Here is a 22,344-nt window from a genome sequence, read left to right on the forward strand (position 1 = left end):
TCCTGACCTTGTGATCTGCCCACCTCAGCCTCCCAAAGTGCTGGGATTACAGGCATGAGCCACCGCACCCAGCCCACTCTGAGACCACTTCTGAAACATGTCAGTTCATGACACTTTCTTACTTTAAACCCTCCTATTGTTTTCCATGGCACCTTCCTTACGGCAGCCCATAAGGCCTCACATGAGGAGGCTTCTGCCCACCACGCTGCACTTTCCCCTCTTCGCTCTTCTTGGATTTCCTTCATTTTCCAGAACGCACTGGTTATGTCCCACCCAGGGCCTTGTGCCTGGGACCCTCAGCCACCAGCGCCCCCAAAGCCCACTCCTCACCCATAAGGTCTCCCCTCAAATGTGACCGACCCTGCTACTCCCTGCCACACCTGTTGCAGGCCTCTTTCCTGTGCGCTCCCAGCGCCTGCCTTGGTTGAGCTCAGGTGTCTGTGTTCTGTCTGCTGGCTGTCCTGGTGGCTCCCCTGCCAGACAGAGCCCCAGCCCCAAGGAGTGGATGAGCAGCGCCTCACAAGGAGTGCATCCTGGATAGGCATCTGGCGGGAGAATGAGTGCCAGCCTCCTTCCAGACGTGCAGCGGATGGTTCCACTTGTTACTTGATCTTGAACTGTCATGAGTGCAGTGATTCTGGGAGAGGGGGTTTTTGGCTCCTCTCCCAGTTTTTGGGGAATAGGATGGCAGAGAGAAGGCAAGATCTGCTGACATTCTAAAAAGGACATAGGGATGGGCTCCGGGCAGGCTGGGGACTGGCTTTCTGTGAGTCTCAAGGGTTGCTGGGCTTCGATGGGTGGGTGACTCATGGAGGGGCATTCCCTGCAGACAGAAGGCAGGTTGCTGCCCTCTGTCTCTAAAGAGGTCTTTAGGAGAAGAAAGCGCAACTGGGGTCCCTGCAGTAACTGGAAGATTGTGGCTCCAGGACACGGTCATTACCTTCAGGGATGGAAGTGAAGTGATGCTGAGCAGGGAGAAGAGATTCAGTAACATGCCAGCCCTCAGTCACACAGAACAGCTGGAGGGGCAGCCTGGGGGACTCTTAGAACATGCTGGAACAGTGGTACAGCCTTCAGAATTCCAGGAAAGCCTGTAAAGCCCAATCAGGACCCGTGGCCCACTCCGTGGTGCTCTGTGTAGCAGGTGCTGCTTTGCTGTGGCTGTTTGCGCATATGTGTGTACATACATAAAGCACAGAGGTGTCAAATGTATTTTGTATTGTTACTGCTTTACAGGTTTGAAAGCTGCAGCATCTAGAAAAGATGGGTTTGGTCGGGCTCAGTGGCTCACACCTGTAATCCCAGCACTTTGGAAGGCCAAGGTGGGCAGATCACTTGAGCTCAGGAGTTCGAGACCAGCCTGGGCAACATGGCGAAATCTCGTCTCTACAAAAAATACAAAAAATGTAGCCAAGTGTGGTGGCAGGCACCTGTAGTTCCAGCTACTTGGGAGGCTGAGGTGGGAGGATTACCTGAGCCCAGGGAAGTTGAGGCTATAGTGAGCTGTAATCATGCACTCCAGCCTGAGTGACAGAGGGAAACCCTGTCTAAAAAAAAAAAAAAAAAAAAGAAAAGAAAAGAAAAGAAAGAAAGAAGGCCGGGCACGGTGGCTCAAGCCTGTAATCCCAGCACTTCGGGAGGCCGAGACAGGCGGATCACGAGGTCAGGAGATCAAGACCATCCTAGCTAACACGGTGAAATCCCATCTCTACTAAAAAATACAAAAGACTAGCTGGGCGAGGTGGTGGGCGCCTGTAGTCCCAGCTACTTGGGAGGCTGAGGCAGGAGAATGGTGTGAACCCGGGAGGCGGAGCTTGCAGTGAGCTGAGATCCGGCCACTGCACTCCAGCCTGGGTGACAGAGCAAGACTCTGTCTCAAAAAAAAAAAAAAAAAAAAAGAAAGAAAGAAAAGATGGGTGGACCCCAACAAGGGTCATCTCACTCAAAGGGCAGGAGGCTGAGACCCAATGCAAGGGACTGCTGGAGGGCTGATGACCTCGGTTTTTGGGGTAACCACGAGCTTTGGTGTCAGGCAGAGCTGGATTCAAACTTACTGGTTTGTCTACAACTTACCAGTTGTATGACTCTGGGTAAGATGCCCAACATCTCTGAGCTTTGTCTCGCCCGAGTAGGAAGTGCTGGTAGCTACCTCAACAACGGCTGTGAGGGTTAGGCAGGGCACCTCCTGGAATGCCAAGCCAAGAGCTGTTTTTGTTTGTTTTGTTTTTGTTTTTTGAGACAGGGTCTCGCTCTCTCACCCAGGTTGGAGTGCAGTGGTGCGATCTTGGCTCACTGCAACCTCCACCTCCTGGGTTCAAGAGATTCTCATGCCTCAGCCACCCGAGTAGCTGGGATTACAGGTGTGTACACCACCCCACCTGGCTAATCCCAGGGGCCCTGTTCTGTCCTCCCCCTCATGCTCTGCCAGCTGAAGACCAATGGCTGCCAGGGATTCCCCACCTGCCACCCCACCCATCTCAGCACCTTCCAGATCCTCCAGGGTGAAGCAGAGAAATAATGAGACATCAGCCTATAGGAAGGAGATCCAGGAGAGGAAAAAGAAACAAGTTTTATTAAAGCCCCAAACACTTGGCTAGAAAAACTGAAAAGGAAAGAGAGCAGGGAGGTGGGAAGAAGAAAAAAGGACATTAAAAAAGAGAGACAGAGAAAACACAGCAACCCTTTTCCATTTAGAAATTGTCAAGTTACACCGACAGAGGTCACAGAATATCCACAGAAGCCATCACTGCTACACCAACATGGGCCCTACAGGGTGGACGGGGCAGGGTGTGGAGCTGGGGCTCACCCCAGGGGACCCCCTGGGGGCCCCACTCAGAGCCTCAGGCCTGAGGCTCCTGGGGAAACAGCATATTGTGGAAGGGGCAGGAGAGAAACCCCCCATGCGAGTAACACAGCACAGTGGGCGGGGGCTGAGAGGACCAGGTACAGGGGTCCCCTGAGACATCTTAGTTTTCTCTTGGTCAAGCACACACTGATGGACAGAGCAGCGAGGCGCATGCAGCTGGGGGCACTGACGTGCTGCAGGCTGTGAGAGGGCCAGCGGGGACGGGGGCTTGGGAAGGGAGCCGGAGCCAGTGGTGCAGGGATGATGAACACACGCACACAGAGGCACACCCGCACACCTGGGTCTGCACCAGCACACACACGTGCACACACACACTCGCAGACACAGATCACATGCACCTCCATGTACGTGTCTCTGTCCACATGTACGTGGCCCACACACAAGTCTCTGGCGCTAGGCATGTCTGCACACACATTACACATGTTCTCACACACAAAGCTCCTCTCACGCTAACATGCAGGTAGGCACGTGCCAATGCCCAAACAGGTTACATGCACCTATGTGCCCACGCCTTCCGCCACACACGTGCTCGGCCATTCCTGTGGGTGCAGGCCCCATGCGTCTGCACACACGGTGCATGGGCTCACGCCAGCACACACACAGGCTGCACGCGATTCCACACGGATGCCTCCCAGCCCATAAATGTGCAGGAACCAAAGGGAAAGAAAGATGCAAATCCCACTGGACTTCACCCGAGCGGGTGGGGCGGGGCACATGGCTCCCTCCTTCTGCCCCTTCGTGGATGGACACTGTCCCCCCCACCTCCCCCACAAAGGGACATTCAACTCAGGACAATGACGGTGGGGCACACATTCCAGTCACAGGGCTGAGGGTGGGAGCTGGGGGCAAGCGAAGTAGCAAGCAGAGAGTAATGGAGTGGAGGGAGGAGGGGGCACCACTCCCCCCTCCCCTCCCAAGTCAGGGGGTCTCTGTACAGCCAAATCAAACCAGACCGTTTCACTGGGACCACAGAAGCCAGGCCGACGCGCCCGCCCCCAGCCCCCTCCCCCGCCAAAACAGTGGCCAGGGAGAGAGTGCCGTGGTTTTCTTTTTTTTTTCTTTTTTAAATATTTATATATATTTATATTACGTATATTATATATATAATATGTAAATATATTTTTAAAACAATATAAAATGTTAAGACACTTCACTTAAATGTAAAGAGTTGCCTGCAATTAAAAGTAATTGCATCATTTATGAGGTCCTTTTTTTTTTTTTTTCTATTTTCCAGGGTTTTTTTTTTTTTCAGGAGGGATTTTTTTTTCCTCTTTTGTTATTTTTCAAAAAGGCTTGCTCGCCTTGTTACAAAAATGATCCAAAGCTAGAAAACAAGGATGAACCAACAAAGGCAAAAACGAAGAAAGAAATGAAGAAACACAACCCCAGTTTCCCCTCCCCCCAAACCTTCAACAGCTCCTGGCTCTCCCCATGTGCGGCCTTTCCCCAGCCAGGCCCCAGGGGTTGGGGGGCTCTGCCTCTTGCGCAGCTCCTCCTTTCTGTGCTTGCTTGGGGGACTGATTCGAGTCCCCCTCCCCTGTGCTTGCTTCACTTTGTGCTCCAAGTGGGACGCCTGCTGCCGGGGACCCCACTCCTCCTCCTCCTCTTCTCCCATCCTCTCCCTACTGGCTCCTCACTGTGCCCTCTGGGCGGCCAGGAGTGAGAACCAAAATTGGCCTCTCTCTGCCTCCCCAGGACCCGGCCAAAAGCAAGGTGGCACTGCCAACTGCCTCTGCAGGGCAGGCTGGGCATCCACAGGCCAGGGGCGCTGGCTGGACGGTCAGGCCTCAGGGACCTTCAGACATCTCACCAGGGTCACCAGAGCCCCATTGAAAAACTACTTCTCATCCTTTCCCGGAAAACCCTCAAATCGCCAGGAGGATGACTGAAGGTCAAGTCACCCCACCTCGGGGTCCCAGGTGTCTTCACTGCTCCCCATCAAGCCCCTCTCGACCCTCCCATTTCCCTCAAACCAGACCCTTCCCCCAACTGCAGGCCACAAAACCTGGTTTTCTAGGCCCCTCATTCTTGCCCACCCCACCCCCATTAAATAAGTTAATGCCATTTAAAGTGCTAAATCAGGAAACTAAAAGTACCAAATACCCGTCCGGGCCGCCCTCTCCCAAGGCAGTGTCCCTGATGTCCAGCTGTCCGTGCAACCCACCCTCCACAGCCAGCAGACCAAAGGGCCTCTGTCCTCCACTCCCCACAGGACGGCGAGGCCCAGGAGGCCAGCGCCTCCCCAGGGACGCAGACTCCATGGCCTCACACCCACCCTGAGGCCTCTCAAGCTCCGGCCTAGTCTCCAGCCTGTCCGTCTCTACTCCAGGCCCAGTGGGGTGTGAGTGGGAGGAGGCAGAGCAGCCACAGAGGAGGTCGCAGTCTTGTCCGAGCTTGGACAGGGAGTGGGGCGTCTCCAAGGTCAGTCTCCCTGCACCCCGCTCTCCGGCCTGGTATATGGGTTGGTCCGATGTCCCCGCGTTCCTCCAGGAAAGTACCGAGAAACGGGAGAGGGGTCTCCCACTGCTCCAAGTCTCCGTGGCTCAGAGTTTGTTTGGAGTATTCTTGGGAAGTGAGGGGAAGGCGGGAAGGGGGTGCAGGAGCTTCAGGATGGACTGAGGGGAAAGAGTGGTGAAAGAGAAGAGGGAGAGACGTGACAGGTGCGGCCAGTGAGAGGCCAGCTGAGAACAGATCAAGGAAGGTGGTGTGTTTGGTTTTTAGTTTTACTGTTTAAAAAAAAGATAATTAAAAGTGAATCATTAAAAAAAAAAACCAAAAACACCAACAGAGGATGGGTAGAGGGAGCTGAGGGCCACACCCTCCTCTGCAGGGCGCACCCCTCAGGGGGTCTGGAGAGTAGGGTGGGGTGGAGATGAAGGGAAGAGAGGGGAGAAATGGCAGGAGTAAGGGAGGGGGACAGGCAGGGCAGCGGGGTGAGGGGCTTCTAGAAGGAGATGGAAGAATTCCTTGCCCCAAAGGAAGTCAATACAGGGATAGAGGTTCTGGAAGCCGAGGGCTTTTCTGAGACTGGGCTCGAGGTCTCATTCGACCCGCTCATCTCTTTAGATGGTTTAGTGGCCTGGAACAAAAACAGGGGTCAGGGGTCAGAGAGCAGAAGGGAGCGCCTCCATGCTGGCCCCCAGCTGAAGTTTTAAAAGTGGAAAATCTCCACAAATCCAAGGAAATTAACTGCAAAAGGAAGAAGCCAGAGGGGCATCTGGAGAGAGAGGTCCCTTGAATGGGGAGGGGCGGGGGCAGAAAAGGCAGGGAGGGGGTACGAGGTTGGACAAAGGGCCTAGGTGGTCAGAGCAGGAGGGCAGGCCCACAGTTACTGAGAGCAGAGAGAGAAGCAGAGAGTGACCAGAGAAGCACAGGAGAGGCCGCGCCCAGGATGGGCAGACGGAGAGGTGGGGATGGGGAAGGGGAGGGGAGGGGAGGAAGAAGAAGTGAAACGTTAGCTGGGACAGGGGCACATGCCCTGCGGGGGAGCGGGGGCAGGGTGGGGAAAGGCTCCTAGTCCCAACTGGCCTGTCATACAGCCAGAGCCCCTTCCAGCCTCATCCTGGTGGCAACAGAGGAGGGGGCTTATCCCCCCGGTGGGGAATAAACACTTCAAGCACGCCCACCTCCACCACCACCACCTGGAAATCTGGGAAGAAGGTGCTACCGCACCAGGCTCCCGCTCAGTGCAGGAAGCCCCACTGCGCACCCTGCAAGCGCTTGTCGCCCCAGTTGGTAACAGGAGGCTACTTCCTCATGACTCGTCCTGCCCTCACTGGTCAGTTCTAGTGGTCAGAACTGACCCCTCATCCTCGTCCCACCTTTGGTGTCTCCACCGGTCCTGGAGGCTTGTCCTCTGGAGCTGCGGTCTCCAAAGTGCAGTTTGAGAGCTACATGCATTACCTCATCACTTCCAGGGGACACCTTGTGGCATGCATCATGAATGCAGATTCCTGGGCTCCCCTCCAGAATCCATCTCTTGTGTGGGCTCATGCATGTGCATTTTAAGCAGGCGCCCCAGGGGCCTCTGCTGCACACTTACCTTTGAGATCCACTGGGTTAAGGCTACGCAGACCCGGGTTTCTCTCTGTAATTGTAATCACTGTCCCTCCTGGCCTTGCTTAGCTACTAGTGTGAGAACTGAATCACCCAGATTTAAAAAAGATCCAAAAGATAAGACAGGGTGTTGTGGCGAGTCACCAGAGACCACCCTGAGGTTAGGTCTGGGCAGGGTCGTTCACTTCCCTGTACTATCACCCTGCTGCTAGGGGATTTTCTCAGATGCCTTGCAGCGGAGAAACTGGAGAAGCTAGAGTCTAAAGCAAGCCCTGTCTCCAGCAGCCTGCCTGGCTCACAGTGAAGAACCAACGCTGGCTGCAATCACCATTTCTCCTTTACAGGTGCACAGATGGTTGGTTCTGCGATACACCTGGGTTTTGCTCACCACAGTGTAGTCTGTCATCTACATTTCCCTTTTATGAGAATCAAAACCAGGGCCAGGTGTGGTGGCTCACACCTGTAATCCCAGCACTTTAGGAGGCTGAGGCAGGAGGATTGTTTGAGCCCAGGAAGTCAAGACCGGCCTGGGCAACATGGCGAGACCTCATCTCTACTAAAAATAAAAATAAAATTTTAATAGCTGAGTGTGATGTTGTGTGCCAGTGGAGGCTGAGGTGGGAGGATGGCCTGAGCCCAGGAGGTGGAAGTGGCAGTGAGCCGTGATTGTACCACTGCATTCCAGCCTGGGTGACAGAATAGGCCCTGTTTTTTTTTTTTTTTTTGGTTTTGTTATTTATTTATTTATTTAAGTTAAAGCGGAAGTTCCCCATTTGAGCTTTCTTTTTCTTTTCTTCCTTGCTTTTTTTTTTTTTTTTTTTTTTTGGAGACAGATTTTTGCTCTTGTTGCCCAGGCGGGAGCGCAATGGCGCGATCTTGGCTCATAGCAACTTCTGCCTCCCGGGTTCAAGTAATTCTCCTGCCTCAGCCTCCCGAGTAGCTGAAATTACAGGCATGTGCCACCACGCCTGGCTAATTTTGTATTTTTAGTAACATAAGGTTTCTCCACGTTGGTCAGGCTGGTTTCGAACTCCCGACCTTAGGTGATCCACCCACCTCGGCCTCCCAAAGGGTTGGGACTACAGGCATGAGCCACGACGCCCAGCCTTGTTTGGGTTTTCTAACCTCTCCTCTGCTCATCCATTACTCAAGGGAGTTCTAGGGGGTCCAGGGAGGGCCCAGCCCCAGGGTCGTCAGACTCACGCAGTCCTCAGCATGTGTCAGGCATAGCCCCTGCCCTCTCTGTGCCCCCAGTACCTGGGCCTGGAGACAAATTCATCTAAAGGGAACCAGAGGCTCTCTGACCATTGTGTCACTTACCTTGGGCTCAGTCCTGCCTCTCCTCTGCTCTAGCCTTTCCCATTTAAAGTTCTTTCCCCCAAAGCCAGATGGGAGAGGAGCACTGTCCAGTTTCCCCTGATACCGCTTCACACCTCACTATGTCCCCTGGCAAGGTGCTGATTCTCCCCGGCTGTCCTTTTCCCTCTGAACTGATCTTCTAGGTAAAAGCTGCTTTTTCTGCTCCTGTCCCTTCAACATTTTTCAAGAGCCTCGTTCTATTTCAAGCTTTGGTCTTTGGAACACTTGTCTTCCGGCACCACCACCTGGCTCCTATATTCAGGCAGGTGACGTGCCCTCACCTAGTCGAGGTCCCTCTTCTCCCCACAACAGCCAGTGCAAGACTTTTAGACATCCAGCTTCACCAGTTTATGGGGATGCCTCATCCCTGTCCCGCTTCTTCATGGAGACCACTTCTGCAAGCATGTGCTTTCTAAAATCCTCTCGGGCCATCTTCCCTCCCAGGAGACTCTGGCCACACCGTCCACAATCCACTCTCCTGAAGTTGAGGGAGCACATCCAGCTGTGCCCGGTGACCCCAGCCTGTGCCGCTAACCCTTCTCAGGTGACACAGCTGCTATCTCTGAAGATTCCTGTCATTTCCTTTCACCCATCATCCTCCCCTGCTGGTTCCAATTATGTCCAGAGAAGCAGAACTTTGTCACCTTTGTGGCAAGGCAGAAACCTCACACATGTCCAGTTTTCAGCTGGGGGAGGCATGGAGCACTGAGCTGGACCCAGAGGGCAGCACCCTGCACACCTCCCTCTTGTCTGGGGATCAGAGCCGGCCGCCTGCTCTCGCTGGGTCCATGCTCCCCAGGCCCTTCACACTCAGACGCCCAGATGTCAAGACAAGTGTGGAACCTCTTGACTCTACAGACCTCGCTGGCTCCACCTCCAGGGCCATTCCCAGGGCCACCCTCCCTAGCCCCCACGCCCTCCTTCCTTGCTAAGCCCTGCATGGATTAGGAGAAGCTGGGCTTTCCCCAGCCCAAAGTGGGGGGTGTGGGGATCATGACAAAATCTATGGCAACTGGAGAAATTCCTTTCTCCTTGCCAGTGACTGATTTAGGAATGGGCAGTGAGATAAGAGGTGTGGTCTGTTGGGGGCTTCTGGGAAAGATTCTCTGGCTTCTAAAAACAGCTGTGTGAGGCCAGGCTCAGGCCTATAATCCCAGCACTTTGGGAGGCCTAGGCGGGTAGGATGTCAGGAGTTTGAGACCAGCCTGGCCAACACAGTGAAACCCCAACTCTACCAAAAGATACGAAAATTAACCAGGCATGGTGGCACACGCCTTTAGTCCCAGCTACTTGGGAGGCTGAGGCAGGAGGATGGCTTGAACCACAGAGGTGGAGGTTGCAGTGAGTCGAGATCACACCACTGCACTCCAGCCTGGGCGACAGCCTGGGCGACTCTATCTCAAAAAAATTTTTAAAATAAATAAATAAATAAAAACAGCTGTGTGAAGCTGGGCATGGTGGCTCATGCCTATAATCCCAGCACTTTGGGAAGCTTAGGTGGGTGGACCACCTGCAGTCAGGGGTTTGAGACCAGCCTGAGCAATGTGACGAAACCCCATCTGTACCAAAAATACACAAAATTAGTGAGGCGTGGTGGTGCCACCTGCCGTCCAGCTACTTGGAAGGCTGAGACGGGAGGATCGATTGAGCCTGGGGAGGTCAAGGCTGCAGTGAGCAGAGATTATGTCACTGCATTCCAGCCTGGGCGACAGAGTAACTGTCTCAAAAATAATAATAATAAAATAAGGCCAGGCACGGTGGTTCACGCCTGTAATCCCAGCACTTTGGGAAGCTGAGGCGCATGGATCACAAAGTCGGGAGTTCAAGATCAGCCTGGCCAACATGGTGAAACCCCATCTTTACTAAAAATACAAAAATTAGCCAGGTGCAATGGTAGGCACCAGTAATCCCAGCTACTTGGGAGACTGAGGCAGGAGAACTGCTTGAACCCAGGAGGCGGAGGTTGCAGTCAGCCGAAATCGTGCTACTGCACTCCAGCCTGCATGACAGAGTGAGACTCCGTCTCGAAAAAATATATAATAATAATAATAATAATAATAAAATAGGCCAGGTGTGGTGGCTCATACCTGTAATCCCAGCACTTTGGGAGGCTGGGGCGGGCAAATCACAAGGTCAGGAGTTCGAGAACAGCCAGAACAGCCTGACCAACATGGTGAAACCCTGTCTCTACTAAAAATACAAAAAGTAGCCAGGCATGGTGGTGGGCACCTATAATCTCAGCTACTTAGGAGGCTGAGGTAGGAGAATTGCTTGAATCCAGGAGGCAGAGGTTGCAGTGGGCCAAGGTTGCGTCATTGCACTGCAGCCTGGGTGACAGAGTAAGACTCTGTCTCAAAAAAATAAAAAAAAAAAAAAAAATAATAATAATAATAATAAAATAATAAAAATGACAACGGGACCAAATGCAAAGAAACTTGGGTCCTGATATCCTCAAGCTGCTGAATTCACCAACCCTGGAGCCTCCCTGCTTCCAGCCTTCTTGGTTACAGAGCACCTTTCTTTATTGTTTAAGCCATTTTGAATCAGGGTTCCTGTTCCTTGCAGCTGAAAGCATTCTCACTGACACACGTGAAGCCCAGCGTTGCTTTATTGCTCTATTCAACCTTTGTTTTTTGTTAACGTATCACCTTCTAGAATTCTCGTCACAAGCGCGATCTCATCAAGGCTTGCTCACACCCATGAGGTTATGCTCCCTGGCAGGGCAACAGAATCCAGTACTAAGACAACAGAATTTGTAGCAGGTGGACTTGGGTTTAAGTCCCAGCTCTGCCACTTTTTAACTGTGTGACCTTAATTCCATATCTCTCTGGGCCCTCATGTCCTCACCTGCAAATGGATAACAGACCTCACAGCACCAGATGCACACCAGGAGATGATGCCAACTGGGTGTAAGACCCAGCACCCAACACTCTCAGTAAACATGCAACAAATGGTAACCATTATAGCCATTGCCATTTTAACCTTTCAGATTTGCTTTGTCTGTTTCCATCTGCATTGGGCCTGATCAGTGGCAAATTCATTCGCTCATTCACTCAACAAATATTTACTGAGTGCCTACGTATGCCAAGCACTATTCTAGGTGCTGTGGGGATGCAGCCGTGACAACACAGATTTACCTTAAGGTATAAAAGTTGTAAACTTGGTACCTAACAGGTATGCTATCTGTCTTTCACTTGCCTCTCCATGCCCCAGAACCAATTATGGGGGGTCTCAGTATGTTGCCCAGGCTGGTCTCAAACTCCTGGCCTCAAGTGATCCTCCTGTCTTAGCCTCCCAAAGTGTTGGGGGGTAGAGTTCCTTCCCTTCTCTCTCCCTCCTGGGAGCTGTGTCACAGGCATCAGCTGTGCCCTCCACAGCACAGCTCTGCTACTCCCGCCCTCTGGGACTTGCTAAACACCTGCCCCACTGCCCTTCCCCCAGGGAGTCACAGCCTCCTGCTCTGAGATGTCCATGGGTACCTTGGCATCCCTTGTTTTCTCCCTGAATCCTCTGCTGTGGTCTTTTCATTAAAGTCTCTTCATTTGGGGCTGGGCGTGGTGGCTCATGCCTGTAATTCCAGCACTTCGGGAGGTGGACCCCTTGAGGTCAGGAGTTCAAGACCAGCCTGGCCAACATGGTGAAACTCCACCTCTACCAAAAACACAAAAATTAGCCGGGCGTGGTGACACACACTGGTAATCCCAGCTACTCAGGAGGCTGAAGCAGGAGAATCACTTGAACCCGGGAGATGGGGGTTGCTGTGAGCCGAGATCATGCCACTGGACTCCAGCCTGGGCAACAAAGCGAGACTCCATCTCAAAAAAAAAAAAAAAAAAAAAAAAAAAAGAGCCTCTTCATTTGAGCCATCTGAGAAGATAAGCAGGTGTTCAGCAGATTTCTTAGCCCTAATAGAAGAGGGGGTGTCCATAGCTTCAGGTCTACACCAAGCCCTTGATCCTTGCATGCCTGGGAACCTGGCTCCTGTTCCTCCCTGGGATCCTAAGCACAACATTCACAGGCTTCTCCTCAGTCACTTCCTCTGACTACTCTGTGGGGTCATGCACTGCTGCAATGCACCTCCATCTTAGAACTTTCTTACTCCCAATTTCTGTGTCCCTGATCCCGGCACTTCTAGTCTGCTCTACCTCAACATTGTCAAAGACAGCTTAGACTCACGGGACGAGGGAAAGGCCTTTGGCGCTGCCCCTCTCCCTCCCCCTGCCCACCGCCGTAAAGCTCACCGTGGTTTTCTAAGCTCTCACCTGTACCTGGCATTATGTGAGCTCAGGACCAGGTTGGGTACTTCTGTCCCCATTGTACAGGCAAAAGAAGGGCCTGAGAGGACAGAGGGCTTTGACCAAGCCCACAGGCTGAGCTGGTGTGAAGCATGTCCCGCCAGTGACCCGCGTGGCTGGAGCACACCGAGGGTGTGGGGTGGAGGGGCAGGGTGAGCTGAGGCTACTGTGAAGGGCCCTGGGTCGTACACGAAGGATTTGGTTTTATCATCCACCAGGGGCCGGGGCAGGGATTTTAAGCTGGAAGGGGTGTGTGTGTGTGTATGTGTGAGAGACACACACAGAGACAATCAAATCAGCATTTTACAAAGTTCCCTCCCCACTCCCAGGTCTTGGGAAATCAGTTACAGGTGACAGAAGTCGCAAGGAGCTCTTAGAAGACCATGCATGCTGGTAATGAGACAGCGATGGTTTTCCCCTGGTTCTCTATACTTCACTGTTGAAAATTTCCACAGGGAGGCCGGGCGCGGCGGCTCACACCTGTAATCCCAGCAGTTTGGGAGGCTGAGGCGGGCGGATCACGAGGTCAGGAATTTGAGACCAGCCTGGCCAACACAGTGAAACCCCATCTCTACTAAAAATACAAAAATTTAGCTGGGCGTGGCGGTGGGTGCCTGTAATCCCAGCTACTCGGGAGACTGAGACAGGAGAATCGCTTGAACCCAGGAAGGAGAGGTTGCAGTGAGCCGAGATCGCGCCATTGCACTCCAGCCTGGGTGACAGTGAGAGACTCTGTCTCAAAAAATAAATAAATAAAATAAAATTTCCACCAGGAAACATGTATTACTTTACCAGAAAGAAGCCATGTTTGTAAGAAAGGCTACTGGAGCACTGGAAGTGAGACAGGGACACAAAGGGGCTTGGGAAGGCTGGGTGTGGGCGACCCTTCCTGAGGGGGACAGCAGCTGGGGCAGCCTAGTACAGGCTGGGGTGGCAGGATCGGGGGAGCATTGTGTCTGAATGCACACTTGCGAGGAGCCTGGGGACGCCCGGGGAAGCGTGTGTGGGTGACTGGAGCTCAGAATGGAGATGCGGGTGGGGGCAGGGACTAAGCAGTGCCTGGTGCCTGAGGAGAGGAAGGCATGGTGTGAGAAGAGGCTGAGGAGTGGGGCACAGGAAAGGGAAGCGGCAGGCAAAGGAGAATCACCCAGGCAGGGTGCAATGGCTCACGCCTATAATCCCAGCACTTTGGGAGGCCAAGGTGGGAGGATCACCTGAGCTCAGGAGTTTGAGACCAGCCTGGCCAACATGGTGAAACCCCGTCTGTACTAAAAAAATACAAAAATTAGCTAGTGTGGTTAGGTAGCCTGTAGTCCCAGCTGCTTGGGAGGCTGAGGCACAAGAATCACTTGAACCCAGGAGGCGGAGGCTGCAGTGAGCAGAGATCGCACCATTGGACTCCAGCCTGGGTGACAGAGCAAGACTCCGTCTCAAAAAAGAGAGAGTTGCCCAGAAAGGAGCCCGGAGGCTGGAGAGAGGATTCTGTGGAACAGAGGGTCTGCACAGCCCTATGCAGGTGTGGGGGGTCTACAAGGCCACATGCTGCAGAGCAGTGGGGGAGCGGGGTGGAAAGAGCCCATCTGGACGCCACTGGAGACCCAGGCAAGCCCGGAGATGGGGTGGAGGCTGAGCCATAAAGGCATGAGGCTGACACCACAGCCGAGGAGCTGGGCTCTGGGGAGCGAGGAACTAGGGTGAGAAACAGTGGAGCATAATTAGAGCCAAGGGAGGGGCCTGCTGGAGAGGCTGAAGCACTTTGTGGTGGGGAGGGAGGCAGTCTGGACTTGTGTCCTGCCCCCCACTTGCCAGCCATGTGGCCTTGGGTTAAGCCTCAGTTTCCCCACCTACCATAGGGGGGTAAAAGACCTTCCTCAGTGTGGTGAGTGTGAGATGAGATAATGCGTGTGCCTGGCCCCAGTGAAAGCTCTGTCAATGTCAGCTGCTCTGCTGGGCACCCAGGAGGGTCCAGCCTGGACAGGACAAGGGGAACTCATCCCTGGCAGTGGCAGGAAAAAGAACAGGAAGTGAGGCTCACAGAATGTCTGGGAGCCATGAGGAGGCAGTTGGGGAGCTGTGGATAGGCTGCGAGGGGCCGGAGGGATGCTTTTTGAGAGATTCTCCTGGGAGCCAGTAGGGAGGCAGGGCCTTGGGTGTCCAGGGCCTGGGTCCCTCGGTCCCAATCCTGGCTGTGATGCCACCTTGCTGTGTACCTTTGGGAGGCCCCTCTCCTTCTCTGAGCTGTCCCCTCATCTGAAAAAGAGATGGACTCACCCACCTGTAACCTCTTGCCTCTGAGTCTAGAACCTTCTCTAACATCTTGCCTCTGAGTCTAGAACCTTCTTTAAGTGAGAGCATCTGGACACATCACAGCCCCCACCCTCACACCCAGAACGGGCCTGTCATACGGGAGCTGCTCATAAATATTCACTGAATCAAACGAGCGCACTAAGGGTCTCTCACAATATCTAGGTCCAGGAGCCACCCTGCAGCCTCTGACCAGGCCACATGGGCAATAAACACCCACGGGTGAGGTGTGTCCACGCTCCACACAGCCCCCGCGCCTGCTCATTAGATCTGAAAGAGATTGCGGCACCCCTGCAATTCCTGCTGCAGCCCTACCCTTTCCGAGGGCCAAAGTGCCTCACCCTGTCCCCACCCCACCTTGCAAAGACAGGAGGTGACTCCACTGAAACCCAAACACAAGGCTGAAAAGCAGATGCAAAGTTGGCTTCTCCCTTGGTTAGGGGTGGCCTAAGAGCTAAGAGGGAGGCTGAGGTGAGAGTGGGGCCCTGAATAGCAGGTGGAGCCCTGGGAAGAGGGAGAGGAAAGCAGAGAGAGAAACAGAATGGCAGGAAGCAGGGGGCCGCAAAATCCCCCTTCTGCACCCCAGGGTAGGCCAGGGACCCAGACGTTGGGGCTGCTGGAGTCACAAACCCGCTCCCTCGCCCCTCCTCCAGGAGCCAGCGGTGGCAGCTGGAGACGAGTCTTCTCTGTCTGAGTGAGGGAACACCTGAGAAGGGAGGTGCCTGGTTGAGAACTCATGTGCTAACCCAGATCCAAAGCTCCGGGATCGGGAGGAGGAGGGAGAAGGCTCAGGGGGTGGGTGGGGCAGTCCTGGCAGGGAAGTCTGTCTGGGCAGAGGTTGGGAAAGCTGGTCACGGGAGCAGGGGCAGGAGATGCCCAGCTGGGCAGGGGCACGGCATGCAGCAGAGCGGGCCTGGGTGGCCCCCACAGTCCCTGCCCTCACCTGCTGCTGGGCCTGGATCCGCATGTACTCGGCCCTCTGCTTGCCATGTTTGCTTTTGTCGGGGCTGCCCACCTGGCCCTGGGCAGCCTTCAGCCGAGAGGCCCCCGGAGTCACCACCTTCATGGGCGGTACGCTGCCTCCGCCACTCTGCAAGAAGAGGAACAGGGTTGCAGTTGCCGGGTGCACGTGGGGTGAATCACACAGGAACCCTAGCACTGGGTGGGGTTTCGGGGCTAGGACCTCCCCAGTGGGACCTTTTGAGACCTGGAGACCCCTCTCTGGCTCCACATCCCAGTCCAGAACCCAGGTCTACTCTCTGAGTCCCCACTGATGGTCTCCCTGCAGCAGACGGATGGGGCCCCAGTCAGGTTCCCAACAGCTCTTGAGGGAGAGCTCTTCAGTGGCTTCCCTGAGTAGCCCAGAGGCAGGTGATGTCCTCCTTGGGGAGCCTCTGCTAAAGTGAGGGTCCCCAGCAGCAACCCCACTCCCGGCAAGGGGCACCATCTGGACCTGGGTGCCGGCGAGGGGCTCTCTATAATGGCACACAGAGCAGAGAGGCAGCCCCAGGCCCACATTCTCCTCCTAAGGGGAGGATAGAGGTGAGGTCTCCCTAGGGATGGGCAAGCTTGGCTCCCATGAACCTCCCCAAGTACCAGGCCTGCCCACGGGGCACTGGGGATCCAGAGGCGCAAGCAGAGAGATGACAGAGACAGAGAGTCAGAGACAGGAGGGGGAGGGGAGCGTGGAGAGGGAAGGTGGGGAGAGAACTTTATTTGTTGGTTTACAGATACGGAGCAGAAGGGGAGAGGCCCTGGTTCTTGCCAAGGCTGGGGATTGGCCGACCCCTGGGTAGGCCGGCTTCCCGGCCTCCCTCGGACTCTGCCTGCAAACCCTGCTCTGACACCAGGCTCCCAGGAGAGTGATAAGAGCTGAGAGAAGGCTGGTGGGAGGAGGGGGCTGGCCTGGCATTCCTGCTGCCCCCTACTCCGTCCACCTCTGGAAATGGAGGAGGAAGGCAGCAGGGAAGGATGAAGAGGGGGCAACCACCTGGGGGCCGAGGGGTAGGGGTGGGGGGCTGCCAGGGGACCCCACGGCAGGGCCTGTGCCCATGTTGCTCAGGGTGGCTTCCAGCTCCCGGAGCGTCTCCTCCAGGCTGTCCATCCGCTGGGCAGTGGTGCCCCACGTGGCGCAGCCTGAGTTGGCAGTAGCCTGGCTCTGGTGCTCCCTACTGCAGCTTTGGGCATCGTGTCCAGAGTCCTTGAGGATCTCCTCTGGGTAGGTGTCAGCAGTAGAGGTCTCCGGAGTCCCATCCTGGGCTGGTCCCTGAGGACAGGGTACCCTGGCTCCTCCATCCTCTAGGCTGCAGCCTCCTCTGCCCAGTCTCTTCAGAGCTGCCCCCTCCTTCCAGGGCATGAAGCTGCTCCTCAGCCCAGGAGTCTCTCCCACTACCCCTGGCGGGACCTGTGGGCCATCCCAGCCCCTCCCGCTGTCAGCCAGGGTCCGTGGTCTTGGGGTGGGAGCTGTCCTGGGTCCCAGTTCCTCAAGTCTGGCCTCTGGCGGGCTAGGAGGGCTGGGGGCACACTCTGTCAAGATGATCCTTGGGACGCAGAAAGCCCTGGGACCTGGGGCAGCCTGCGGGGAGAAGGAAGATGAGGAAGAGTATGATTCCTACAACCAAACCCCAAGCTAAAATGGGGGTTACAGTTAGGTGAGCCTAGCCGCTTTCTTTTACAGATGGGGAAACTGAGGCAGGGAGGGTCCTGACAGAGGCTACCCAGTACATTGGAGGCAAAATTGGGACCAGAATTCAGGTCTTTCCCATCATACCCCACGGCCTCCTACTTTCCAGTAAAGGTGCCAGTTTGGCCAGGGCAGGCACACGTTTATTTCACACCACCCATGTGAGCCTCCGGGAGCCGGTCTCAGGGTTGCTCCCATGAGTGTGCCCATCTGTGCAATGACTCCACAACAAGGTGGGGCCGGTGGAGGATGAAGCGAGCTCGCGGGGCATGTTGTGAGTGCTTCATAAATATTAGTTATTTGTTGAAATGAATGGAATGATGGAAACCTTCGGCCCCGTGTGGGCAGAGACCACATGTCAGCCTCTGGCATCTCAAACCAGAGACTTCTGGCCAACCCTAGCTTTGTGTGCTCTCCCCAAGAGCTTCACAGCTGGAAGGGGTGGGGCTTGCCCCCTGCCAAATCCTCTGCTGCACACACACTCGGGCAAAGCTCCCTTGGGTACCTGCTCCGGTGCCAGCATCCCTGGCCCTGGCCTTGGTGAGGGCACAGAGGGAAGCCCCAAGTACCATTCCCCGACATGAGTGAATCCTGGTCTAACTCTGAGCACCAGGCTTGTGCCAGGTGCCGTCACATCCTTCCTCACCTTCAGTGCCTACCTTAACCCGTGAAGTGACTGCTGCTCTCACCAGGGTGAGGGAGGTTACATGCTTCACCCAAGGCCACCCACAGCTAGTTAGTGGCAGAGCCTGGATTTGAACCCAGATAGTCTGACTCCAAGGCCAGTGCTCCTTCCACTAAAGGGAGCCGTGGGGAGACGGGAGGGGGCAGCAGGGACCCCCAACCACCCCCTCCCAAAGGAACCCACCCAGCCTTGCCACCTGCTTACCTGGAAGCGGGGGGTGCTGACTGGGGAGGCAGAGAGGGCGACCTCATGCTCGCCCGGCTCCACAGCCCGATGCTGCCGCAGGATGCAGAGGGTCAGCCAGGGGCAAAAGGCCTTGTCCACTGGGCCCCTGAGGATGGGCTCCCAGAGCCAGAAAGGGGCAGGGCTTGGATGGGAGGGGCCAAAGTGCCAAGGGCACGGCCAGTCCAGGAGGCGCCCCTTCCATAGAGCTCGTCCTAGAGGTTCCTCACACTGCTCTGTGCCCATCCCCTGCCCAGCAGAAGGCACTGCCCACTATCTGATGTCCCTCTGCTCCTCCCCTACCAGGAAACCAAAGCACCACCAGGCCTCCAGCCAGGCCAGAAATCAGGTGGCCATCAGCACTGAGCCCGCTGTGCGGCAGGGAGCCCCAGACAGGGAATGTGCGCACATGGGAGGCTCTCCTTCCCCAGAGCGGAGCCCCCCTGCCTTAACCTGACCTGGCAGCGAGAGAGATTCCCAGACCTTCCCCCTCCCCTCCTCCCCAAACACAGTCCCCAGGGGTGGGGTGCAGACAGCAGGTTCACCCCCAAATTCCCAGGAAAGAATAAAGAGGAAATAAGTGCAGCAGGACAGCAGCAAGGACTGAAGTTAGAGAGAAGGAAGAACTTCCCAATGCCAAAAGAACCAGCAGCCAAGGAATGGCATGGCTTTCTTCCATCCCAGGCTCTCTGTCCAAGAGAGCAACGTGGGCCATGGGCTGGTGAGGCTGTAGAAGAGCCTACCCCTGTTGCGTCCTGGCCCCCAGCGCAAGGCATAGATTCTAGTGCGAAAAATAGAGCCCTCCCTGGCACAGGCAGCAGAGCGGCGAAGATGGAGGTGGGGGCTAGGCAAGGGCTCAGGACAAGGTCAGATTTTGAGTTGGACCCAAAGTCATCCTGTGAGCAAGATCCAAACTCCAATCTTGGTCCAAGACCACACTCAGCCTTCAGGCCAGACCTAAGCTCAGACTGCGAACCAGAACAAAATACTCAGGCTTCCATCAGCAAGCCCGTGAGAAAATGCAGACCATTTTCTCAAGGGGCCACCAGACATCCAGGCTGCTGGAGTCTCGGGGAGGCCCCCAGCAGGCAGCAGGGAGGAAGGGTTATGCGCCTGTCCTTGGAGTTGGGGAGGGGTGAGTCCACGTGTAACGCTGTGGCAGTGGCTGTGGCGGTGGCGGGACTCGGGACGGTGACTGGCGTTTTAGCGGGTTAGCGTGGGAGGTGAGGAGAGGAAGCTGTGGGGGCACAGGCAGAGAGAGAGCTGGGAGAAGTGGGAGCAGCCCCGTTACCTTCCGTGTAGGGCCTGGGGCTGAGCCCCCGGGGGGCCCCAGGTCCTGGGGGGACAGCAAGGTGGGGATCAGCTGGCGGCGGGGCGTGGGGGGAAGGGAAGACACTGAGGTTCTCTCAAACACCTGGGGAGCAGAAGGTGGGGGCAGGTTTGGAGGAGGGGATACCAGGGAGGACGGGGGTGCTGGCCTGTGGCCTCGGCATCCTTGAGGAGTGTGGCCTGGGATGGCGTCGGCCCCCAGCCTCACCCCATGGTCCCTTGCCATGGCTGCCGGCCCTCTCTGCCCTCATCTGGTCACCTCCAGAGGCCCCGCACTGGGGCTGGGGGTGGCTGAGAACGCTTAAGTGTGGTGACTGACACCGCTGGGAGAGTCGAGGCATGGGGCATGAGAGTCTCAGAGTTCTGTCCTCAGAATACTCAAGTATGGGGTCTCAAGCATGAGCTGATCTCGGAACACTCGGGGATGGGGGTCTCCAAACTTGGTGATCTCCGAATCTTAGGATATGGGGTTTTCAGAGTGCAGGAGGTCTGGGGATACTTGGGGGGACTCAGAGACTACAATTAAAAAACTCAAATCTGTAAGGAGAGAAGACTTTAGACCCCCACCCCTCATTTCACAGTGGAGAAGAAATGGAGGCAAAAGCCTGAGGTCTGAACAGCCAGCACTCCACAGGGAGCCCGAGAGCCCATCTTCTGTCTCATCCTGTCACCTGGCCTGGGGGCAGCCTGGCAGGGAAGGGGGCCTGGCTGATACCTTGGGGGCCAGGTGTGCCCTGACCTACCTCTAGCTCTGCAATGATGCGATCCTCGTCATCCTCGTCCTTGATGGCCGAGGCCATGATGGGTGGTGTGGAGGCTGGGCGGGCCACCTCCGACACGGCCCGGCGCAGCTTCACCTGGGGCTTCTGCACCTCCAACTCCTCGGACTCGGCCTTCTGCAAAGCCCGGGACCCCTGTCAAGGCCAGGCTCTGCCCGGCTTCAGCACCAGCTCACCTCCCAGGCCCCATGGTGTCCCTCAACGGACAGGGGCCTAGCATGGAATTAAGGCAAATACACATATCCGGAATCCCAAACTAGCAGGACAAAGTTGCCACCGGCTACCCCCTCCTTCCTTCCATGTTCTCTGAGAAAGGGGTCTCTTTCCCACCCCAGAGGGTCTCCAGAAGTCATCTGAGGATTCATCCTAACTCAGTCCCCCGGCCCTCTGTCTGAGGTGGGAGTGGTACCTTGATGAAGGCCGAGTCCTTCTTGCTGGTGACCACCACCTCTCCAGTGCGTGTGGTGGTCAGGCCATGGGAGGAGGGGAAGCTCCGGCGGGGAGGGGGCGGCGGGGGTGACTTGGAGGGCTTCTCTGTGCGGTATCGGGGCACTGTCAACTCATCTGCAGGCACCAAGGGGCCGGGGGTCAGCGGGCCTGCAACCCTGGAGTCAGTGCACTACATTTAACTTGAAGGGGATAAACCTTGCTTCCTCCTCCAGGGAGGACCCGGAGGAAGTGAGAAGAAAGCCTGGGGGCAAGAACACAGGGCCCCCTCCTTCTCTTATCTCCTCCTGCACGCCAGCCCCAAGCCCTGTCCCTCTCCTGACAGCACTCTTGCTACTCCAAGTGTGGTCTGTGGACCAGCAGTACTGGCAGCGCCTGGAAGCTTGTCAGAACTGCAGCTCAGGCCCCACTCCTGGGCTGCTAAATCAGGATCTGGTTGAACAGATCCTGGGGTGATGGACGCACATTCAAGTTAGAGAGGCGCTGCTCTAACGACCTCTTTCCCATTGGCCCTCACCCTTGCCCTGGCTCAGCTCTCCATCTCTCCTCCAGGGATCCTGGCCCCTCCCACTGGGCTCTCCTTTCCCCCAATTAGTCCTCCAGCCCTGTTTCCAGGGTAACCTGCAGAGAGGTCACTCTAACCATGACATTCCCCTGCCTTTGATCTTGCAGTGGCTCCCCATCACCCCAAACCATGTCCAAGCTCCTTAGGCCAGCACCTCTGCACCTACCAGGCTTTCAGCCTCAGCTCTGCCTGCTGCTCCCCAGGTTGGACCCTGTTCAGGCCACACCACACACACACACACCTCCAGGCGTTTGCACGCACTGTTCCCTCACCCTGGAGTACCCTCTCTCACTGGCTGGGGAAGTGCCCACTCATTTGCAAGACTTCAGTGAAAAGTCACCTCTTCAGGGAAGCCTTCCTGCCCTCCTAGGGCCTCCACCAGGACTGCACAGTGCCAGCATTCACCTCTGCTACTACCTTTAACATCTGCATTCTATTTCTGGTTTACATACTAGGCATGGCCCGGCACAGATTACTTAATCATTTTGAGCCTATGTCCTCCTCTGTAAAATGGGAATAACTACCGTATCTGCCTCCTGGGCTTGTTATAAAACTGTAAGGATGAATACATTAAAAACAATGGAACAGTTCTTATCACAGAGCAAGTGCTTGATACACACAAATGTCAGTGTTATTTCCCCCACTAAATTCTGAGCTCTTTGAAAGCAAGCCCTGTCTTATTTCCATATCTCTAGCACCTAGCCCACAGTAGGTGCTTAACAAATATACATTGCAGGAATGAATAAAATGAAGG

At 55.4% G+C, this 22,344-nt stretch overlaps 2 protein-coding genes across 2 annotated transcripts in view; both read right to left on the bottom strand.

Annotated features, from left to right (window-relative positions):
- Nucleotides 1-2,544: 2,544 nt before the first annotated feature.
- SRCIN1 (SRC kinase signaling inhibitor 1) overlaps nucleotides 2,545-22,344 on the bottom strand; it is a 72,758-nt gene continuing 52,958 nt past the window's right edge. The window contains exons 14-17 of the mRNA XM_050762358.1: nucleotides 20,988-21,142; nucleotides 20,543-20,695; nucleotides 15,824-15,970; nucleotides 2,545-5,945 (exon numbers count right to left, since the gene is read on the bottom strand). Of these exons, the coding sequence (XP_050618315.1) occupies nucleotides 5,811-5,945; nucleotides 15,824-15,970; nucleotides 20,543-20,695; nucleotides 20,988-21,142 (590 nt within the window). The 3' untranslated portion in view covers nucleotides 2,545-5,810. The remainder of the gene's footprint in view (nucleotides 5,946-15,823; nucleotides 15,971-20,542; nucleotides 20,696-20,987; nucleotides 21,143-22,344) is intronic.
- On the bottom strand, nucleotides 16,574-18,900 carry LOC126938534 (uncharacterized). Its single transcript, XM_050762842.1, has 2 exons — nucleotides 18,453-18,900; nucleotides 16,574-17,455 (listed from the first exon to the last, which is right to left on the bottom strand). The coding sequence occupies exons 1-2, from the start codon at nucleotides 18,714-18,716 to the stop codon at nucleotides 16,805-16,807; spliced, it is 915 nt and encodes a 304-aa protein (XP_050618799.1). The 5' UTR covers nucleotides 18,717-18,900; the 3' UTR covers nucleotides 16,574-16,804.

The sequence above is a fragment of the Macaca thibetana genome, chromosome 16 (genome assembly GCF_024542745.1).
Source record: "Macaca thibetana thibetana isolate TM-01 chromosome 16, ASM2454274v1, whole genome shotgun sequence".
NCBI lineage: Eukaryota > Metazoa > Chordata > Mammalia > Primates > Cercopithecidae > Macaca > Macaca thibetana.

Excerpts from the sequence above, each read along its gene's own strand:
- LOC126938534 (XM_050762842.1), bottom strand. The coding sequence starts at position 18,716 with ATGGGCACAGAGCAGTGTGAGGAACCTCTAGGACGAGCTCTATGGAAG. Across the intron at positions 17,456-18,452 it reads TCAGCACCCCCCGCTTCCAG|GCTGCCCCAGGTCCCAGGGC; the intron begins GTAAGCAGGTGG and ends TTCTCCCCGCAG.